The sequence below is a fragment of the Rhizophagus irregularis genome, chromosome 6, assembly GCF_026210795.1.
Source record: "Rhizophagus irregularis chromosome 6, complete sequence".
Lineage (NCBI taxonomy): Eukaryota > Fungi > Glomeromycota > Glomeromycetes > Glomerales > Glomeraceae > Rhizophagus > Rhizophagus irregularis.
Window position 1 is genome coordinate 1,164,791 of NC_089434.1, and position 20,303 is coordinate 1,185,093.

The window sequence follows — 20,303 nt, forward strand, 5'->3', positions numbered from 1 at the left end:
TCTCACAATTAGTTAGATTTTTGGGAAAAATTGAATTAATTATGCCATAGCATATTATGATGAATTGTACTTGTTCAAAGAAGAATTTTCTTTATCTATTATTTCTAGGCATTGGAAGTTAAATAAATAATACGCGTATTAATAATACGTGTCAAATTAACTTCTTTTGTATTTATAAGTATTGTTTTACGCCAATAAATGAACAGTATATATAGAGATTCTCTCCCCACATTTTCGCTCTTAAACTATGATAAAAAAAAACAAAAGAATCTTCAAGTATAGAAAGAATCAAGAAATTACAATCTTCTGTGCGAGATCAATCCAAATCATTAAATTTAAATGAACATGAACCTAGAATAAAACAGTTGATTATTGATTTAATTAATAAATACGGCGATATTAAAACAATTTAAATTTGCAAGAATTATTATTATCTCCTTCAAATGCAACAAGATCGAAAAGCATACCAAGACCTCAAAATCCATGGGTTCTATATCGCAAAAATATTTCGAAGGGATTAATAGGATTAAATATGTCAACTGGTGAAATTTCCGGTATTGCATCTAATTTTTGGAATGAAATACCTGAACGTGAATCGCAATTTTGGACTGAATTGTCTCATATCACTAAGGAAATTCATTCAATAGAATATCCTAATTATAAATATTCTCCTGTTAGATCTCATAATCAAAATAAAAGTTCAAAAAAAATCATTTCGCAAAATACTAATTTAGATACTTCGGTGTCGAAAGATTCTTCAGAAATTGTGTCACACACTACTTCAGAAATTGATATTTCGCCGGAAATTGATATCAATCTGTCGGAAATTGATATAGATATGTCGGAAGTTGATATCGATATGGTAGCTGCAGATCTTTTTCAAAGTGATTTTTTGGATGTTGATATGAATCCCTCCTTATTTATACTTTATAGATCAATCCTTGACAGATTCATCGTATACAGATCCATTCTTAATAGATCCATCATTAATAGACCCATCCTTCTCTTTTATCGACCCTTCTTTGATGGATTATTCCTTAGAATTTACTCAAGATAATTATAATTTGTAATAAGTTGTCAAACGTGGTTTTATTTTTTGTATGTTGTTCATTAAAACAAAGCACAAAATTGTAACATCTAGGCATAAAAAAATTTTTGTTTTAGTAAACCTATAGAATTAGAAAATGGTAGTACAGAAAATTGTTAATTACTTGTTAATTACTTTATATTAATTAATAAATTTAATTAAAACAAAACATAATTGTGATCGTTAAGCTTTTTTTAGTATGTGGCGTAGATTGGTGTGATGTGACTCTTCCATCGGATAAATGGTAAATAATACGCGTGTTATTTACGCGTTAATTATTTTCTTAGCTTTTAGTAAAAATTTACGCCGTATAAACTTGTTACGAACAGTTGTCGATCATCGGATAATCCGATTTTATTTTAGCTATATATACAGTACTCTTTACAGTACAAACAAAAACGCAGAAAAAAATGAATTCTTTTATTTATCTATTTTACGAATGCTTTTGCAATTCAGCATCCAACGAACTTTTTATATGATCGCCAAGTGATTGATGAATTGAGTGGATTCAGAAATTGTACTGATTATGATTATCCAATAAAATTAACTGAGTTGAGTTTCGTCCCATATCCAATTGTTATTGGAAAATGGTTTTTTGCGAAATCTACTGGAATTAACAAAGTTGCAATACAGCAAGGAGCAACTATTACATCTTCATTTTCCTACAGCGGTAAAACATCTATTAAAAAATTAGATTTTTGTAGTGTATTTAGATGTCCTTTTGTAGCTGGAAATTTTAATGAAACTGTGTTAAACATCTTGCCATCTGGCCCTAATGATCCTGTTAATACGAATTTTATCTTTGATACTAAGTTTGAAGGTAAGTATGCAGTAATTTAATTATTTGTGAAGTAAATCAATAAATAGACTCTAACGCTAATATTTGAAATTTAGTTGATGGAACTGATCAAATGAAATTGATGTGTATTGAAGGTCCTTTAGCAATTAATTTTCCTTAACTCTAAAATTATATAACAACTCTCATGAAAATTATTATCCGGGCGGGGCGGGCGGGGCCGGGCAGTTAAAATTTATATTTTGCATTATAGCATTAAACATTTTTATTTATAAAATGCTTTATTTATTTATTGCATAGCAAAATCGGTAGTGTTATAAATACAGAAACGAATAATGCAATTAGTATAGTTTGTCAGTTACATATAATTATGCTAATTATGCTAATTAGTCCGGAGCGAAGCGAAGGACTATATACTATTCGTAACGGTTTCACAAATGCCCCGTTGTCCGCCCGCTTGTCCTGTGAGTCGATGCATACAATACATATGTTACGTGCTTTATTTCTTGATAAAGCAAAATGTATCATGTTCATTATATAGATTGACTGATTGTCCAAACTCCAAAAGCAAATGTCACGTCGCGTTCTTTCCTTTTCCTTCATTCTTCTCTTTCCTCTCTCTTCCCTTTTCCCCCTTCTCTCTTACTTTCCGTTGAAAGATAACATTTTCTAGTGTTCGATTTTTTTCTTTTTAGGCTGTCCTTTTAGACTTCCCGGACGTGACATTTCAGTAGGGTTTCATTTTTTTTTCTTAATTTTTTTTTATCTTAATGAAAAGGTTTTAACATTCTTTTTTCTTTCTTTAGATGGTTGCTTTTTAGCTCTTTTGACACAGAATCTTGGTTAGGAAATCTGGAAATATATTTTTTTTCGAATTTATTTATTCTAACGAAACTTTCAATTATTCCTTTTTTTTAGATGGTTGATGACGTTTAAATCCAAACAAAAGACTAAAAGAACCTTTTAATTACCAGCAGTGCTAATGAAAAATAATGAAAAAAATGTCTTATACGCGTAGAATTTTGGTGGACTTCACTTTTTTTAGACTTTTTTTCTTTTTTCTTTTAACGAACTGTTTCTAACAGTTCGTTGTCTTTTTTTAGACGGTACATAGAATTTCGGTGGCTAACCATACGATCTGATGTAATATTATTAGTTTTGTTTTTTTTTAAATTTTTTATTATTTTTAACGAACTTTGTTATAATATTGTAGTTCTTTTTTTTATTTTGATAGGCGGTCGGTTTTGACTCTTTGGCTTTTAATTCATCTTTTTTAACGAAATGGTTATTAAAGATGATAATCACATGACACTAGATAATAATCAAACAACCAACCAACTTCTCTCTTATTTACATTTCGTTATTTTCTTTTTTTCAGGCGGTTGGTTCCTTAGATTCTGAGAGGTGGTTATCGGATTTTTATTTAAAAAAAATTTTTTAACAAAATGATCATTAATGCTTCGTTATTTTTCTTTCTTTATTTTAGGTGACCAGTTTCTCGAATCTCCTTGGTGGATTTCGATAAAGATGGGAGTGTTAATATATATCATGTGTTATTTGATCACGTGCCTTATCGCTCATTCGCTCCGGACTTAACAACGTGTTACCATTTCCCTAGTTTTATCAAATACACAGTGAAATTCGATAAACCGGATCTTCGATAAACCGGATTTGGGCCTAAACCGGACTTTTTTGCTGGAACCAAATCACGTATATTAAAATAGGTTCGATATACCGGAGTTTACTAGTAAAAGCTCGATATTCGCTATTACGGATCAATTTTCTAACCAGCTATAGTAAAAAATGATTCGATAAACCGAATCACGTGATCATTAACCAATAAAATTTAAGTAACGTGATGCGGTAAATCTTAATTTTGGCCGGAATTATAAAAATCTTAATTCCGGCTGAAGTTTTGTATTACTTATATATTTAATTAAAATATTTTATATTCATTTTCATGACCTCTATGACTTAAAACTAAGATGAAAAATTTAATTATATGGTGTATATTAATTTTATTAGCATGAAAATTTTTTAAAAATTCTGTATAATAGATTTTCAATATATCGAAATTTTTTCGCTAAACCGGATATTTTTAGTGGAACCGACAGATCCGGTTTATCGAATTTCACTGTGTACTACTATACTCTATAGTATGATGATAAAAAAATTAATTATTATAATTTTTTAATTATTCATCAATTTGTAAAGAGTTTACTTAATCTGGTGTAACCAAGTTTAATCTACTAGTGAATAATCGTTCATATCGCATAGGTCATGTGACCAGTAATCAGCAAGTTTCACTTTTAAAGTGGTTTCAACATGTTCAATATACTACATAGTATGTCAAAAATTCAAGGCATGTACTATACAATAAATATAGAGTTTTTGCAGTTCGTAGTTACACTATACTCAACTCTAGAATATATTGTAAAAGGAATTACCGTCATTTTTCATTTTGTGTTTGTCAAATACATACTATAAACCTATACTTGTAATAATTAACTTGAAATTTATCAAATTTAACATCTGCCGTAATGTGTGTATTTGAGGGTAAAGGCTAAAAAGTCAAACAACGTTCTTAAATAGAATGAATAGAAATGGATTTGTAAATAAATTATGTAATATATGCTGTACTTACATGTTTATGAGCAACTGCAGCTTCTATCTACTATTGTATGTTGTTAATAATAGTGTAACCATAGCTTCTACTATTGTATGTTGTATATACCTGTACAGTACATTCGTATTTACCCGAATTTTTGTCTTCATTGGTAACGTAAGAAAGTAACTTTAAAATAATCCTCTCTGCTTCTTTTACTATCATTATTTGTTATTTAACTTCGTTGCACATTAGCTTTTGATATTTTACTTAATTATTGAGTACGGTATGATAAGGGAAATTTCCCGTTTAATATAAGTTCATTTTTGCGATAGAAATCTCCTGTTACAATGTTACAATAACAATCACGATAGGGTTATTCCGTTTATCATGCATAAAACCTTTGTTCCGAAATAATATAAAAAGATAACAATTTGAAATATTTTATTTGTATTACAAAAGAGATCGTACTGAATTTCGCACCGAATAAAGCAGTATGAAACGATAAAAAAAAAAGAATACGAACGTTTCTGATAATTCTAACCAATTTTATGAACGAAATGTTTTAAGGAAAGTAAATCGAAAATGTTGAAAATGTTAAAAAGTTATAAACCATTGTTTATACATGCAACGCAATTCACTATTCGAGTGAGATAAATCGTATATATTCATATGAATTATAGATCTGTAAAATGATGTAATGTCCATTATTTAACTCCTTAAAATGCGCCTTAGGATTTAGATCTTTGCGCAGTATAATTGGTTCATTTACTTCTAAAAAAGATAAATATACATTATCAGATATAGTTGCAAGTATAAACATTTTGGGAATAATGGTCAATGTGCAAGTAGCATGCATTTGATAAACAAAAAAAGAAATAATCGAAGATTTAAACTATAATAAGTTTAAGTTAAATTTCATATAGAAGACTTAGATAGAAGTTTGGCGTATCTATCGAACAAAAACAAACAGAATAAAAAAAAACAAACCTGACGTAAGTATAGTTTACGTATGCCTTAGAATTAAAAAGTGAGCATCGGATTATTCTAAATTGTTCGGATTTGAAAATCCATCAAAAAAATAAAAAAAAATACATTTAAAAATCTAAGGATTTACACGGTTATCAACAATTTGGGTAATTTATTTATTGATTATTTTAAGGAATGGCGTAAAAAAATAATGTTAAACCTAAAATCCAAAAAGAATATTTAATACATATTATAACACATGATTATCAATCACTTTCTTTAAATATGCTAAGCATAAAAAAGAAAATGGCAAATTTAAAATGTTTGATGTTGCAAATATTTTTCTTTTTTTAGCCTGTAAATATTCATAAATCATTTTTTTTTTATTTTTTTATTTTTTTAAGAAAAAGATAAAAAAGATGATCTTTTGATGTTCAAAATTTTTTTTTTCATTGGTTCCAAAAATAGTTCTGTATATAAAATCTCATGCAAGTATTTGAAATTCAAGAAAATCGTTTTTTAAAAGTGTATTAGTAAATTTTTTTTTAGGGATTACCGAATAAGTCGTTTTGTTTTTTTCATTTATTTGTCTTACGCTGTTTACAGTAACATATTTACAATTCCTCTATAAGGCAATCACGCGACGTCAAATAAGGATGAAATGCCCAATTAAAAATTCTTGTTTCAAATTCGTAATACATGGCGCTTGCCGTATTCTCCGTATTCCCGTTAAATTAAATGAACTACTTCTTGATTACGCCCCGGAAAGTTACGGGTTTTCATTTATTAACTTTATTTGTTTTAAAAAAATATGTTAATCACAAAAGAATAAGTCTAACCATGTTTCGGCGTAAATGATATCATAATAAATATCCACCACGTATATAATATATATCCGGTATATATCCGGTTAGTATCAGAATTCGAAAAATTATATAAATAAATGCCATAGTTTATTTAAAATTATCAACTAGGTTTTTTTATTAAAAAAAAAAAATTATTTTTTTTATAGAGAAATTCCATAATTCAATATGGTGGTCTCTCTTCAAATATTTTATTTTATCGCATTATCGTTCCTTCTCTCACTAGTGATAACTCCTTTTTATGTTTTTGAGCCAAAAACAACTCCATTAGAAGACTCAACAAATGTTGAGCTTCACGGAAATTTTCTTCATATAACAGATTTTCATCCAGATCCTAATTACGTTTCTAACGTTACTGCAAGATCAAGATGTCATGAAGTTTTTCAAGATACAAAGAGACCAAAACATATGAAAAAAGGTATATCTGGTCCTTGGGGAGCTCCGGCAACCGTTTGTGATTCTCCTTTTAGTCTTATAGATACAACTTTTGAGTGGTTAGAAAATAATTGGAAAAATAAACTTGATTTTGTTATATGGACCGGAGATAATGCTAGGTAAATTTTTTGTAACCTTTTGAAAAAAAAATTTTATTAATATTTCATGCGCAAGCAAACATCAAGTATTTAAGTATTAATATTCACCTCTTATTATTTTATTTATATAGGCACGATAATGATGATAATTTTCCTCGAAAACCAGAAGAAGTATTCATGTTAAATCGTATGATAGCTGAAAAATTTCTAAAAACTTTTGGTGACGAAAATAATTTTAGAAAAAAACGTGGTCCACATTTCATTCCTATTATACCATCAATAGGAAACAATGATATTCATCCTAATAATATCATTTCCTCAGGACCAAATGATGTTCTTACAATACTTTATAATATTTGGTCTCCTTTTATTCCTAAAGGACAACATAAAACTTTTCTTAATGGAGGATATTTTTATACAGAAGTCATACCTAACAAACTTATGGTTGTTTCATTAAATACGTTATATTTTTATAAAGCTAATACTGCCGTTAATGGATGTAAAGAAGCAGATCAACCTGGTACAATTGAAATGAAATGGTTGAATGATATTTTGAAGAAAGCGCGTAAACGTGGAATGAAGGTTTATTTGACGGGTCACGTTGCTCCAAGAGCTAAACAATATACAAGATCATGTTATAGAAGATACGGACGATTGGCATTAAAGTTTCACGATATGATATTAGGACATTTTTATGGACATTCTAATATGGATCATTTCTTCTTCATTGATGCCAAATCTATAAGGAGACGTACTCGAAGACGACGCAAGTTTCTCGTAGATGATGCAAATATATACGATGATAAAGAAGAAGATATATATGATGTCGATGATGACGATATCGATGATGATGATGACGATGATTATTACGATGACGAAGACGAGTATGAGGAAGAAGATGAGGAGGAAGATGATGACAATGATGAAAGTCTTGAAATCAAAAGTCAAGAAGTTCAAAAAGATGACGATTGTGATGATGATGAAGAAAATGGAAAAGTTGAAACAAATGTTTATGATATTGACAACTATACGAAGAGACTTATTAATCACTATAATAAAGTTCTTCCGCGTTCTAGAGAATTCGTAGAGAAAGAATATGCTGTTATACATATTAATCCATCTATAATTCCTACATTCTTCCCGGCTTTGAGAATATTTAAGTATAATACAACTGTGGTAACAAAAGGAGATATAAAAGAAGATACTAAAAAAGATACAATAGATGATGATGTCGATTCAACAAGAAGACGTAGAAGAGATCGTTCCTCAGCCACAAACACTTTCTTGACGCCTTTAGGATATACGCAGTATTTCATAAATCTCACTCATGCAAATTTATATCCAAACATTACACCAGAATATACAATTGAATATACTACATGGGACGACTATCATATGAAAGATTTGACCGTTTCAAGTTGGCTTCAATTAACACAAAAAATTGTAAGTCGTGGCTTAAGAAGTTCTTTGTGGAAAAAAATTCAAGAACATTTAATGGTAGGAACGAGATCTTTAATTAGAAGAAAAAAGAAGAAACATTATGAACCTGCAGAAAGTCGTGAAAAGGGTCCAGAAGATTATTTGGTTTCAGAACTTGCGTTTTAAAACCTTTTTGTAGAAAACCCTTTTTTTCCCTAATTGTAGATATTTTATTTTTTTTTTATTGAAAAATCTTGTATATCCAAGTTTTTTTTATATATATAATAGAGTATTTAGAATTTATTTCAAGATTTTAATTCATTTATTACATTAAACTCGCATTGTATTTATATCACATTATCATATAGAATTTTTAATTTCTTCAGATTTATTAATTTCATTTTTTACAAAAGACAACAATAGAATAAAAAAAACATATAAATTATTCTTGAATCAAAAAAAAAAATTTAAAGTGAAAAAATTTATACATGTACTTAAAAAGAAATTGGTAAAAAGATTTGTATAATCATTTTTGTTGCACTCCAAATTCGTTATTTAATAATAATATGAAACCACGTTATCTGTTATTCTCGAATCATAAAAAAAAAAATAACGGGAAGAAATTTGTACGTGTGGTTAGCATTTGTATAGGTAATCATTTTTTGTTGCGCTATGATATTCAAATATCTAATTTATATCTGTTATCTGTTATTCCAACATTTTGACGCTTGAGATCTGATTGATATCATGTGATCTCTGATCTCATGAAGACAACAGTCTAACATTCCATATCGAGGTTTTTAAACTCCTGTAATCTACCCACTATGGGAATTTTTGATGTGGCTTATATTTAATCTCGAGACACCACAAAAACAGTATTTTTGTTTTGACCTGACTAACGCTGTATTTCCAGTAAAAAATCTCATCTCGATAGGCGATAGCCGATATTATATTCACAATCAATTTTATAACTATTTTTTGTCAAATATCAATAAGAAAATATGGAAATATACGATTTTGACGACGACGCGTGTCTTGTAGAAATATTAGAGACAATTGGAAGGCGAGAAACTGCGCTCTGTTAGGAAGGACTGCGAGTCACTACGCTATTGTGAACTGCGGGTTACTAAGTTTATAAGTCTTGGGGGCTTTGAACCATTCAAGACCTAACCGTTGTATCCCGTAACCGTTTTTAAAACTGGTTCACTATAAATATAGAATTGCTGCTTTGGGAGACCTAAAAAACAAAACTCTAAGCGGGTCTGATTTGTGAGTATATATTTGTCAGATTCTTGTTATTTAACTACAAAAATAGTTCATTACAATTATTACAATTTCTATTTCTTTTTATAAGGAAGTGTTATGAAATATTAAAGAGGTATTGCTTCAGCTGTTGATACGGAAATTGAAAGACGGGACTGAAGCAAGGGTTTCAACAAAAAAGACAAAGAATCGCTCCAAAAAAAAAGAAAAGGAAAAATCAGCGAACACATAATTTCCTTGCTACCGAGTTTAATATGAATAAGTTTCTTAAAAAGACTCAATGTGAGTCTTTATTAACATGATTTTAGTGAGAGTCTTGATTGTGAATTACATAATATTCAAGAGAAAAAGGTTGATGCAATGGAAAATCTTGGGTGAGGGAGACAATGAAGAAAGAAATTTCATTGTTGATTGATCATAGATATCAAAATATATTTCATTTTATTATATTGGAAAATGATAAAACCTACATACGTTGTATGTTATGCGGTGTGGGCGTGTACATGCGTCGGAATAAAAGAAAAAAAGACCAATTCAGGCGAATTTATTAGTTTCAAATTGCATTACCATAACTATTGATATACTCGTTTCTTAATCCTTTCCCTCCATCGATTCGATAACAATTCACTTAACAATCATTAGAATTTTCAAATATGGTGAGTTTTATTAATAATGTTTTGGGGTTTTTTTTGATACTCTTTAATAATTTGTAATTTGATAAGAGTATCAGTCTGTTCTCTCATTCTAATAACTCTGATATTATGATACTAGGATAACCTTTATACAGACAAACCGTGATTCATAGATCGAAAAAATTTAATTGAAAAAATCGAACGAGTCACGTGATTTTCGTGCGTCACGTTAAATTAAAAATCATATCACGTAATCGTGCTATACTTACTATACTTGCTATACTTGCTATAAATTACTCAATTCTTACCACAATTCCAGGAATTCAAATATTGTGATACCGTAAGTTTATTTTTTTTTTAGTAAAGTGTGTTACGTTTTAATTATTGTTATGGACAAACTCATTTTTTATTGTTGTAGTTTGTTAATTATAGCAGAATGATTTCAAACCTTATTTCAGTAATTTTATAATAAAGGAAAAAAATTTTTTGCTAAATTTAAATTTATTTATAAAAAATGAGTATTTTGGTTTAAAAAAAAATTCTCTAATGAGATATGTATAAATGCGTTCCAGATATGTATGTGCGTCTCAGATATGTGAAATAGATTGAATAAAATTGGATTATTTACAATACAAATTAAGACATTTGTAAGAAATCCTGCTACTTTTAATCTTAGTGGAGTGGGTAAATAATTTTAAAATAAAAATAATAAAAAGAAAATTTTATAATAAGGGATATAAGGGATGAAAAAATTCGTTTATATCTAAATATCTAGAAAAAAAAATTTTTATTAATAAGAAAGAAAATTTTGGCCGTTGTACCTTTAACTTCCGTTCACTTCCGTTCACATAAAAAAATAAAATTTACCATCGAGAGAATCCGATCCATCTTGTCTTTCAGAATGATATACTTCATCATCGTCGTCTTTATTACAATAAAATAAAAATTAATTTAAAATTATTATAATTATGATAAATACTATAAATATAAATACTGTATATTATGACATTTTTACTTTACCATCAAAATCCGATCCTTTTGTTTGTGGGTTTGATTTATTTTTATCATCGTTATTAACGTCTAAATAACGATCATTATTTACGTTAATAAATTTAATAAAACAATATCTGATATGATAATATTAACATTTTTTTACTTACCATTCTTTTTCTGTAATTTTTTAAGCATTTTAGTTAACTTTTTATTTTTGGCTAAAAATTCGAAATATAAAATATATCAGATAAATCATTACTTATAAAAAAATTTTACCAAAAAAAAAATATATATATATCAAATAAAATTACCCTTAAAAATCTTTGATATGCTTTTATTATTCTTATTGTTATCTTCTAGAAAAAAAGAAGAAAGATAAAAATTAATAATTAAGAATTTAATTATACAAATTATACAATAAATTCAATAAATTCAATAAAAAAATACTTACTATTATTATATTCATGTAATTTACTATAAAACACTATAAAATAAAAATAATTTAATTTAATATTACCGTAAAATATATTAATATAATACCGTAAAAAAAACGTATATATATATATCTATATTTACCTTTTATTTCATCTATTTATTTATTTATCATTAAAAGAAAAAAAAATTTGTTAATAATATATAATTGGAAAAAAAATAATATATATATATTTATTATATATTTACCTTCTGTTGCATTCCTTGGTTCAGGTAAATTTTCAAATTGATAAATCTTACTTGTAAATAATTTACTATTTATACTATTACTTGCTTTATTTAATTTTAAATCATCATACATTTCTGTTTTAACAGAATCATCCGTTATACCTTGATAATATGAATTCATTTCTCTTATTTTTTTCATAAGTGTAAAAAGATCAGGTCTTTTTAATGGATTAGCATCCCAACATTGTTCCATTAAATTTTTATATTCTACAGGAATTTTTAAAGTAACTTTTGGTCTTATACCATTAATAATATTAATTGCAAGATTATAATTATGACCATAATTTATAAATGGAGGATGACCAGATGAAATTTCCCACATTAATATTCCAATACTATAAATATCAGATTTAAAGGTATAATCAATTTCTTTAATAACCTCAGGTGCTATATAAGGAAGATTTCCATATATACATGATGAAGGTTTATTAGCGGGACCAGAAAATCCAAGATCACTAATATACCATTGATTATTAAGTTGTGAATATAAAATATTTCCTGAATGTAAATTTTTATGAATTGAATTTTCTTTATGAATAACATAAAGTGCTCTAATTATTTCAAAAGTAATATTAATTTTTTGTTTCCAATTAAGTTTATTATGATTCTGTTGTAAATATTTTCTTAAATCTATATCCCTTATATCCATTACAAGCATATAATTTCTATTTGATATGTCTTGTGTTAAACCATAACATTTGACAATATCTGAATGTTTATTGCTTATAGATAAATGTGATTTAGCCTATAAAAAAAAAAAAGAAATTTGTTAAATATTAAATAAAACATAAATTTTTAGAATTACAAAAGATTTTATTATTTACAAACCTCATCAAACCAACTTTGATTTGCACTTTCAATATTTTCTAATTTTTTAAGTACAACTTTTGTAATTAAATTTTGTATTCCAGGTCTTTCAACTCTTTTTAATTGACGAATTTTAATATCCCATTCTTTATAACAACCACCAATCCAATCTGCAGTATAAATATCTGAATAACCATCTTTTGTTAAACATTTAATATTTTGTAATTTATTAAAAGGGATCCATTCAATTATCATTTGTGGATGAAGAATTTCCATTTGACATTTTTGTATTAAATTATCAATATTATTATTACCAGATGACCAATTTAAAAATTTTGATTTTAAATGATTTCTAATACAATATTCACAATATAATGTACCTAAACATTTTTCTTTACAATTTTCACATATCCTTTTTTTTCCTGAATTTTTAAGAATTTTTTCTCGATCATATTCTTTATTTAACCATTTTATTGCTTCAATTTTTTCAAATTTTGTAAGTGTATTATCATTATGTATTGTTTGTTTACGAAATTCATGTCTTTTATGTATGTCATTGTGAATATTAAAATCTGTTAATCCATGAGATCTAGTAATTGCTGCGGAAACGAATTTATCTCGAATGTCAGACATGGAATTATTATTTTTTTTTTAGAAAAATAAATAAAAAAAAAAATTAGATAAACAAATAAATAAAAAGTTTTGAAAAAAAAAGAAATTTTGTGAAAAAAGAAAAAAAAAAATAACGGCGATATAAAGGGAAAAAAAAGAGTGGCTAAATCGGAGTTTTATCCGAAAATATTTACTAAAACGTTTCACCCTCACGTGATTAAATTTTCCTTAATTATCACAACGGGCGTTCGTCACGTTATTTGTCACCATTAATCATGTGAAAATGAAACTTCACTTGTGGCGTACCAAGGTAATTAATTAAGAAAGTTCATTTTTATTGGATAAAAAAAAATCCATTTAATAATTATTATAGTCGGTTAAATTTGGGATTGAATGTAAAAAAAATGATAATGATAATTAAAATACTATTTTTATAAATCCTTTGTAAAACAATGAAAATTGTAAACAATATTAAAAATATTTTAAGATATTACAATGGTTTTTTTTTTGTCGCGCGATGTGAATTTAAGGGGAAGGTTATTCACTATCCAATCAAAAATGATAAATTATAACTATCCAAATAGAGAATAATATTTAGTCATTTCATTACGGATTATGATTAGAATTAATAATTTCTTTATTGTATAATTACGATCACAAAAGTACATAATTATCATTAATGACAATTTAATCAAAAAAAGTTTCATATATAATTTAATCTATTTTATAAAAGTTTACTACTGTATCGAATTTTAAATTATTTACTTTTCCACTTTTCCTACTTTTCCTCTTATTAGTAGGTCAAACGTTTAAATAAATTTATATTACCGTTACGGATTATAATTAATTTTTTTTGTAAACTAAACCCGACCCATTAACTGTTAATATAATATTAATTATGGATAATTACGACCATATAAATACATAATCATCATTCATATTTAATCAAGGTTTTACATAATTTAATCTATTCGTTATAAAACATTGTACAAAATTTCAAATTAAAAATTCTAGATAATTTACTTTTCCTGTTAATAATCTTAATTTATCCAGTAGGCTGAACTTTTTTTTTTTTTAAAAAAAAAATTTATTTTACTGAATATTATTCGGTTTTAAAATTTTTTTCTTTATAATATTATTATTTTTAAAATTAATAATACGAAACATTAAAACCTATTTTTTTTTAGCGCTATACTTTTATATATAAATAAATCATCAATGGAGTAAAGTTGAGAAATTCGATTGTTAAAATAACTCAAGAAAAAATTCAACATAAAATCTTTTCCGTGGTTTCAGCATATGCACAACGAAATTCGATATACTGCACCGGTTACATTAATATATCGATTTCCTTGGGACATCCATGTCGACATACCATATCTTCGTAAAAAAGGTCACAACTGAAAAAGTTTTTGCATTAGGGGCTTCTGGCCATTTGAATATTTGGTGGCAACTACCGCATAGCGCTGCATATAGAACTCCCGAGAAACTCAGCTTAGATTGAATAGTACCCTGGGGGTACAATAGTACCATAATACCCTAGTACTATATAAGGGGAAGTACATCAAGCTTCTGGTCATTTGGTTAAATATTTGGTGGCAACTACCGTATAGCGCTGCATATAGAACTCCCGAGAAACTCAACTTAGATTAAATAGTACCCCGGGAGTACAATAGTACCATAGTACCATAGTACTATATAAGGGAAATACTTTTGTAGAGTACTGTTATGCCGCGCTCTTTTCGTCACGGGGAAGGTCTCATGATATCCATGCCCTATCCTGTCAAAAGATTAAATTAATCCGTCAATTCCGTATTTTACTTAAGGGTCGATTACTCTGATATATGGTTACTGTGTATATATCTCCTTTTTTAATATATTCAGGCACCTTACTCAATTAGTACGCTGATTGATTAAAATTTATTATGGAATAGAGCATCGTTCAAACACTTCATGTTTTCACATTATGGATCCTCATTACCGACATCAACGGGTTCTTGAACCATAATTGTAATTGCTTTAATAATTATTTTACGGGAAGTCCTAGATATCATTGATTATCACATTCAATTTTACCTTTTAACTGATAGACATTTTTAGCTTATCCTTTTAAGTAAACATCTATTAGTTTATAACAATTTCAAATAAGGAAATCACGGACGACTATTAAATTAAACCCATCAAGACGTACATTTTTTATAAAGATCATCGTTATTACTACGTTCAATTCCATGTTTCCCAAGCCTGGTTAGCACGTTTAAAATTATCTTACTCGGATTTAATTGGATCTCTTACTCGCTGCAAATACTTATTATTACATTCCTATTTATTCATTAGGCTTCTGATGATATCTATCATTCATTAACATATTTTCAGCTTCACCATTTTCATCACCTAGTCGAGATAATAAAATTTATGACGGAAATGAAATTCTCAAAAAATGTATCAAGAATCGATCCTAAATAGTTTGTGCTACTTTTGATGCAATAGTATATGAAATTATTAATAAGTAACTGAAGCATCAATTACTATCTTTCGATGACAATGGTTAAAAAATCGCATTACGATCATTATTCGAGAACGGTTCAATACGTCGTCATTGGCGAAGAAAAAAAGAAAGAAAATTTAAAATTTAAAGCAAAATGAAAAAAAAATGAGCAGACAAAAAAAAAACCAATTATTTATATCAACGAATTTAACACAAATTTTGTGTATTACTTCATACAGCAAATTTTAATGAAATTACAAAATGTATGACAGAAACAGTTGCTCTTGGTGATAATACCGATTTTCTATTGTAATAACGATTTTCTAGTCGATTTTCTATCGTACAATCTTTTTTTAAGACTTTCTACAAGTATCATCAGATAGCTTGATCAAATGTATAAACAAATATTTTGATCAATATTAAAACATGATCCACTTGTAGAACGTATGATATCGTTATTTAAAGATAACATGATATTGGGATCAAAAAAGATAGGGAATATATATACAGTATATACATATAATCATATATATATATATATTAATTAGTAATACATTAAAAAATAATAAATAATTTTCATGTTGCACACATGGGAGAATGTCATTACAACATTTAACGGAGTAATAACCAAAAATAGTTAATTGCGTTATCTATATAGTGTGAAAAAGAAGTGAAAAATAATCGGAAAATCCTTCGAATAATTAAACTCCAAGCTTTTCCTAAAACTCTAATACTAATTTGTTGGTTATCCGTTAATCAACAGCTAAGCCATTGTAAACTATCCGGAAACGTCATAAAAAATGCGGGGTTGCTCGAATCATTCGGTTATTTTGACGATGATTTCCCAGATATTTTTAGAACGCGTAGGGATGGTTTCCGGACTTTTTTTATAGGGAGTAAAAAATTCTATCATATATAAAAATACTTGATGTACGTACCAAATTCACAACAATTTCACGCGAAATAGAACAAAGCTAGGTAATCGATTAGTCCATTACAACCGTTGTTCAACATCACCTTCAAGTAATAAAGAGAACTAATAAAGTAAGTATCAATATATGTGACTAAGCAAAAATTGATTCGTGCATTTATTTAAAGAACAACGAAAAATTTTCATTTTAAAAACATGAAGAACTTTGAATGGCGTAGCAAACTGCAGTGTATTATTAATTTATTTTATGTGTAAAAAAACAAATTTAATTTTTGCATTGTTGATCATTGCGGTATAAATTGATAAGAGTAGGGAAAATTCTTTTCAAGAGCATTTGTACAATTTGTACAATAACGAAATGCTTTATATATGCGATTGTGTGATTTGTGTTCAACAAATACATGCGCGCTTAAATAATTGTGTGTAAATCGAAGATAGAAAATAAAAAGTTATTGTGTTTAACATTGCAACAAAAATAAGATAACAGAATAACAAAAAAATGTTGAGGGGATTTACAAAAAAAAAATTATCTTTTAAACTAAAAGGTAATCTTTCTCTTTTTTCTCCCATTCCATTATCCATTCATTCATCATCATCATCATTAATCGTCATATACTATATTTTTTCCCCATTCCTTTTTTAATATATATCATACTAATTTTACTTTTTTTTTTTAATTAATTAATTTACAAACTCTTTTTTGTTTCCTTTCCTTTTTTATATTAATTAAAATAAACAACTACACTCATTTTTTTTTTCCGAAAGTTAAAAAAGTTTTTTTTTTAATTTATTTTAATTTATTTTTTTTTCTTTTTTTTTTCAAAAAAAAAACTGCTTTTTTTGGTTTTTTTTATTTATTTATTTATTTTTATATATACACATACATTTCTTCAATTTTTGGTTTTTTTTTTAAAAAAAAAATCATTTTATATATTTATTTTATATATTTATTTATATTTTATAAATATATAAATTTTTTTTTTCAAGATGCCAACTCGACAAACATGGAAGACCAAGATTCGAGGAGTATTAAGATTATTCAATTCTTCTTCAGCGAAAGGTAAATTACATACATATAATATTATTCAATCGTTTATTTATCGTTTATTTGTTTAATCGTTTGTTTGTTTAATTGTTTTCTCCAAATTTAACATTTACCAAATTTAATCGTTCGCCAAAACTTTATCGTCCTCCAAAATTTAAAACTTCATCCGTTAATCCATTCTTAATCGTTCGCCAAAATTTAATCTTCATATCTCCACTCGCCAAAATTTAATCTCCATATCTTCCACTCGCTAAAATTTAATTTCCATATCTTCCATCCGCAAAAATTTAATCGTTTCTCCAAAAAAGCTGCTAGGAATGAAGAACTTGAATTTACGCCCTCTGCCGCATACTCTGATGATTCAGAAGATTATTATTCTGATGATGATGAATTAGAAGGAGGAAAAAAACTTAGAAAAAAAGGTCCTTTAATTATAAAACCCGTTTTACAAGAATGTTATGAATGTGGTAAATTAAGAACCATTAATTGGTGTAAAAATTGTGAATCAAAAGATTTTATTAAAAAATTTTCAAAATGGTCAAGTAAAAATGATTTATTAGATAAATTTATTAGAAATACTCAATATAAGGCTTATAGTCATAGATATTATTGGGAATGGATCCCTTTTGAAAAATTTTCTAATATCCAATTTTTAACTAATGGTGGTCAATCTAATGTATATACTGCCATTTGGTTAGAAGGTCCAAGAAATTTATGGGATAATGAAAATTTTATGTTTGTGAGACGTAAATTATGTAAAGTAATTTTAAAAAGATTACCTTACGCTCCAAATAATATAACTCCTGAATTCATTAATGAGGTAAATGATGATGTTGTTGTTTATATATGTATATATTTCTTTATTAACGAAAAATTTCTTAATTTCTCTTATATAATAGCTTCGAAAATGTTATGGACATCAAAGATCTCGTTGTAGTCGAATCGTACAAATATATGGTTTAACTTTAGATCCAAAATCAGGTCGTTATATGTTAGTAACAGCTTATCATAATAAACTTGATATTCGAACTTTATTAAAAGAAAGTTCGGATTTTTCTTGGTCTGATAGATTAAGATTATTACAAGATTGTGCTGAAGCTTTATCAGATATTCATTCAAAAGGTCACGTTCATAAAAATATTCATCCTGGTAATTTATTATTACATACAAGAGGAAAAAATATTTTTTTAAATATTAGTGATCTTGGTTTATGTAATTATAATAATAATAATAATAATAATAATCATAATAATCATAATAACAATAACAATAATAATAATAGTAATAATAATAGTAATGATGAAATATTAGGTATAATACCTTATGTAGCTCCAGAAATTTTTAATTGTTGGCCATATACTCAAGATTCTGATATTTATAGTTTTTCCATGTTAATGTTTGAATTAGCTACTGATAGACCACCTTTTTATGATCGTGCTCATGATCAACATTTAATCTTTGATATATGTGAAGGTTTAAGACCAAAATTTGATTTTAATGAAATACCTGAATGTTATGCTGATTTAATGAAACAATGTTGGGATACTGAACCTGTAAGCAGACCTTCTGCCAATGAAATTCTTATTACAGTTAAAAGTTGGAATTTTGATGATTTCTTAGATAAGAAATTTAATGATCAAGATTTTGATATACATCCTGATGCTATTTATACTAGTAGACCTCTTGGTGAATTAATATCGCGTGAATTGGAACTTCAAGATCAAGCTTGGGAGGGTAAGTTATACAGTAGGTGATCGATCTGACATTTAACATTTTTTTACAAATATTAATGACGTTTGTTTTTTAGAAACCGAGTTACATAAGCAAGATAACTATAAGCAAGATAATGAGATGGAAGGATCTTCCTCCGCTTTAGAAGAAGACGAAGAAGACGAAGAAGACGACGACGAAGAAGAAGAAGAAGAAGAAGAAGAAGAAGAAGAAGAAGAAAGTGATGATGATGATGATGAAAGGGTGACAAATACTAAACATGGTGATGATAATTCAAATTCTGAACAATTAGTTGAATCTAAAACAAATGAATTTCAATTAAAACTAGAATTAAATTTCGGATTCTCAAGTGATTTGACAAAGATTATAAATCAAAATAAATCAAATGAGCGCGTTGATGATGGTGACAACAACGACGACGAATCTTCTTCAAATAATACGACTTCTCCTAATACGAGCGTATTTGATGATTCTTTAACTGAATCTTCTTCAAATAATGCGACTTCTCCTAATACGAGCGTATTTGATGAAGAATCGAAACACGAAGATGATACTTCTAATTAAATTAAACACAAGAGGAGGATACTTTGAAATTATTTTTTTATTTTAAAAAAAAAAAATTTTTATGAATGAAAAATTTCGAGTACATATACAAATTTATTGATATTAGCTAACTTGTAACGCAATTCGCGTAATATATTAACTATTTATTAATAATAAACACATACAAGATTAATAATGATTTTTATTTTTGTTTTGTTTTATTTGATTTTTTAAAAAAAAATTTATACGTTATATACAAACAACGT

General features: G+C 27.1%; 7 protein-coding genes across 7 annotated transcripts; 5 read left to right on the plus strand and 2 right to left on the minus strand.

Annotated features, from left to right (window-relative positions):
* Positions 1–532: 532 nt before the first annotated feature.
* OCT59_026010 (uncharacterized protein) lies at positions 533–1,057 on the plus strand (the record flags this gene model as incomplete). Its single annotated transcript, XM_066142874.1, has 1 exon — positions 533–1,057. The coding sequence occupies one exon, from the start codon at positions 533–535 to the stop codon at positions 1,055–1,057; it is 525 nt and encodes a 174-aa protein (XP_065992447.1).
* A 271-nt stretch (positions 1,058–1,328) lies between these two features.
* Positions 1,329–2,046, plus strand: OCT59_026011 (uncharacterized protein; the record flags this gene model as incomplete). The annotated part of the gene is made up of 3 exons (XM_066142875.1): positions 1,329–1,331; positions 1,544–1,907; positions 1,982–2,046. 3 exons carry the CDS (start codon positions 1,329–1,331, stop codon positions 2,044–2,046), a joined length of 432 nt encoding a protein of 143 aa, XP_065992448.1.
* Positions 2,047–4,124: 2,078 nt separating this feature from the next.
* Positions 4,125–4,713, minus strand: OCT59_026012 (uncharacterized protein; the record flags this gene model as incomplete). Its single annotated transcript, XM_066142876.1, has 4 exons — positions 4,125–4,220; positions 4,366–4,446; positions 4,528–4,554; positions 4,618–4,713. The coding sequence occupies 4 exons, from the start codon at positions 4,711–4,713 to the stop codon at positions 4,125–4,127; spliced, it is 300 nt and encodes a 99-aa protein (XP_065992449.1).
* A 1,775-nt stretch (positions 4,714–6,488) lies between these two features.
* Positions 6,489–8,727, plus strand: OCT59_026013 (uncharacterized protein; the record flags this gene model as incomplete). Its single annotated transcript, XM_025308457.2, has 2 exons — positions 6,489–6,874; positions 6,985–8,727. The coding sequence occupies 2 exons, from the start codon at positions 6,489–6,491 to the stop codon at positions 8,456–8,458; spliced, it is 1,860 nt and encodes a 619-aa protein (XP_025179842.1). The 3' UTR covers positions 8,459–8,727.
* A 546-nt stretch (positions 8,728–9,273) lies between these two features.
* OCT59_026014 (uncharacterized protein) lies at positions 9,274–10,607 on the plus strand (the record flags this gene model as incomplete). Its single annotated transcript, XM_066142877.1, has 6 exons — positions 9,274–9,302; positions 9,491–9,541; positions 9,627–9,650; positions 9,844–9,909; positions 10,487–10,507; positions 10,586–10,607. 6 exons carry the CDS (start codon positions 9,274–9,276, stop codon positions 10,605–10,607), a joined length of 213 nt encoding a protein of 70 aa, XP_065992450.1.
* Positions 10,608–10,930: 323 nt separating this feature from the next.
* On the minus strand, positions 10,931–11,953 carry OCT59_026015 (uncharacterized protein; the record flags this gene model as incomplete). Its single annotated transcript, XM_066142878.1, has 8 exons — positions 10,931–10,938; positions 11,035–11,091; positions 11,188–11,247; positions 11,328–11,378; positions 11,472–11,516; positions 11,612–11,644; positions 11,737–11,748; positions 11,923–11,953. 8 exons carry the CDS (start codon positions 11,951–11,953, stop codon positions 10,931–10,933), a joined length of 297 nt encoding a protein of 98 aa, XP_065992451.1.
* A 5,752-nt stretch (positions 11,954–17,705) lies between these two features.
* On the plus strand, positions 17,706–20,217 carry OCT59_026016 (uncharacterized protein; the record flags this gene model as incomplete). Its single annotated transcript, XM_066142879.1, has 5 exons — positions 17,706–17,778; positions 18,072–18,583; positions 18,663–19,074; positions 19,237–19,497; positions 19,571–20,217. 5 exons carry the CDS (start codon positions 17,706–17,708, stop codon positions 20,056–20,058), a joined length of 1,746 nt encoding a protein of 581 aa, XP_065992452.1. The 3' UTR covers positions 20,059–20,217.
* Between the last annotated feature and the right edge of the window lie 86 nt (positions 20,218–20,303).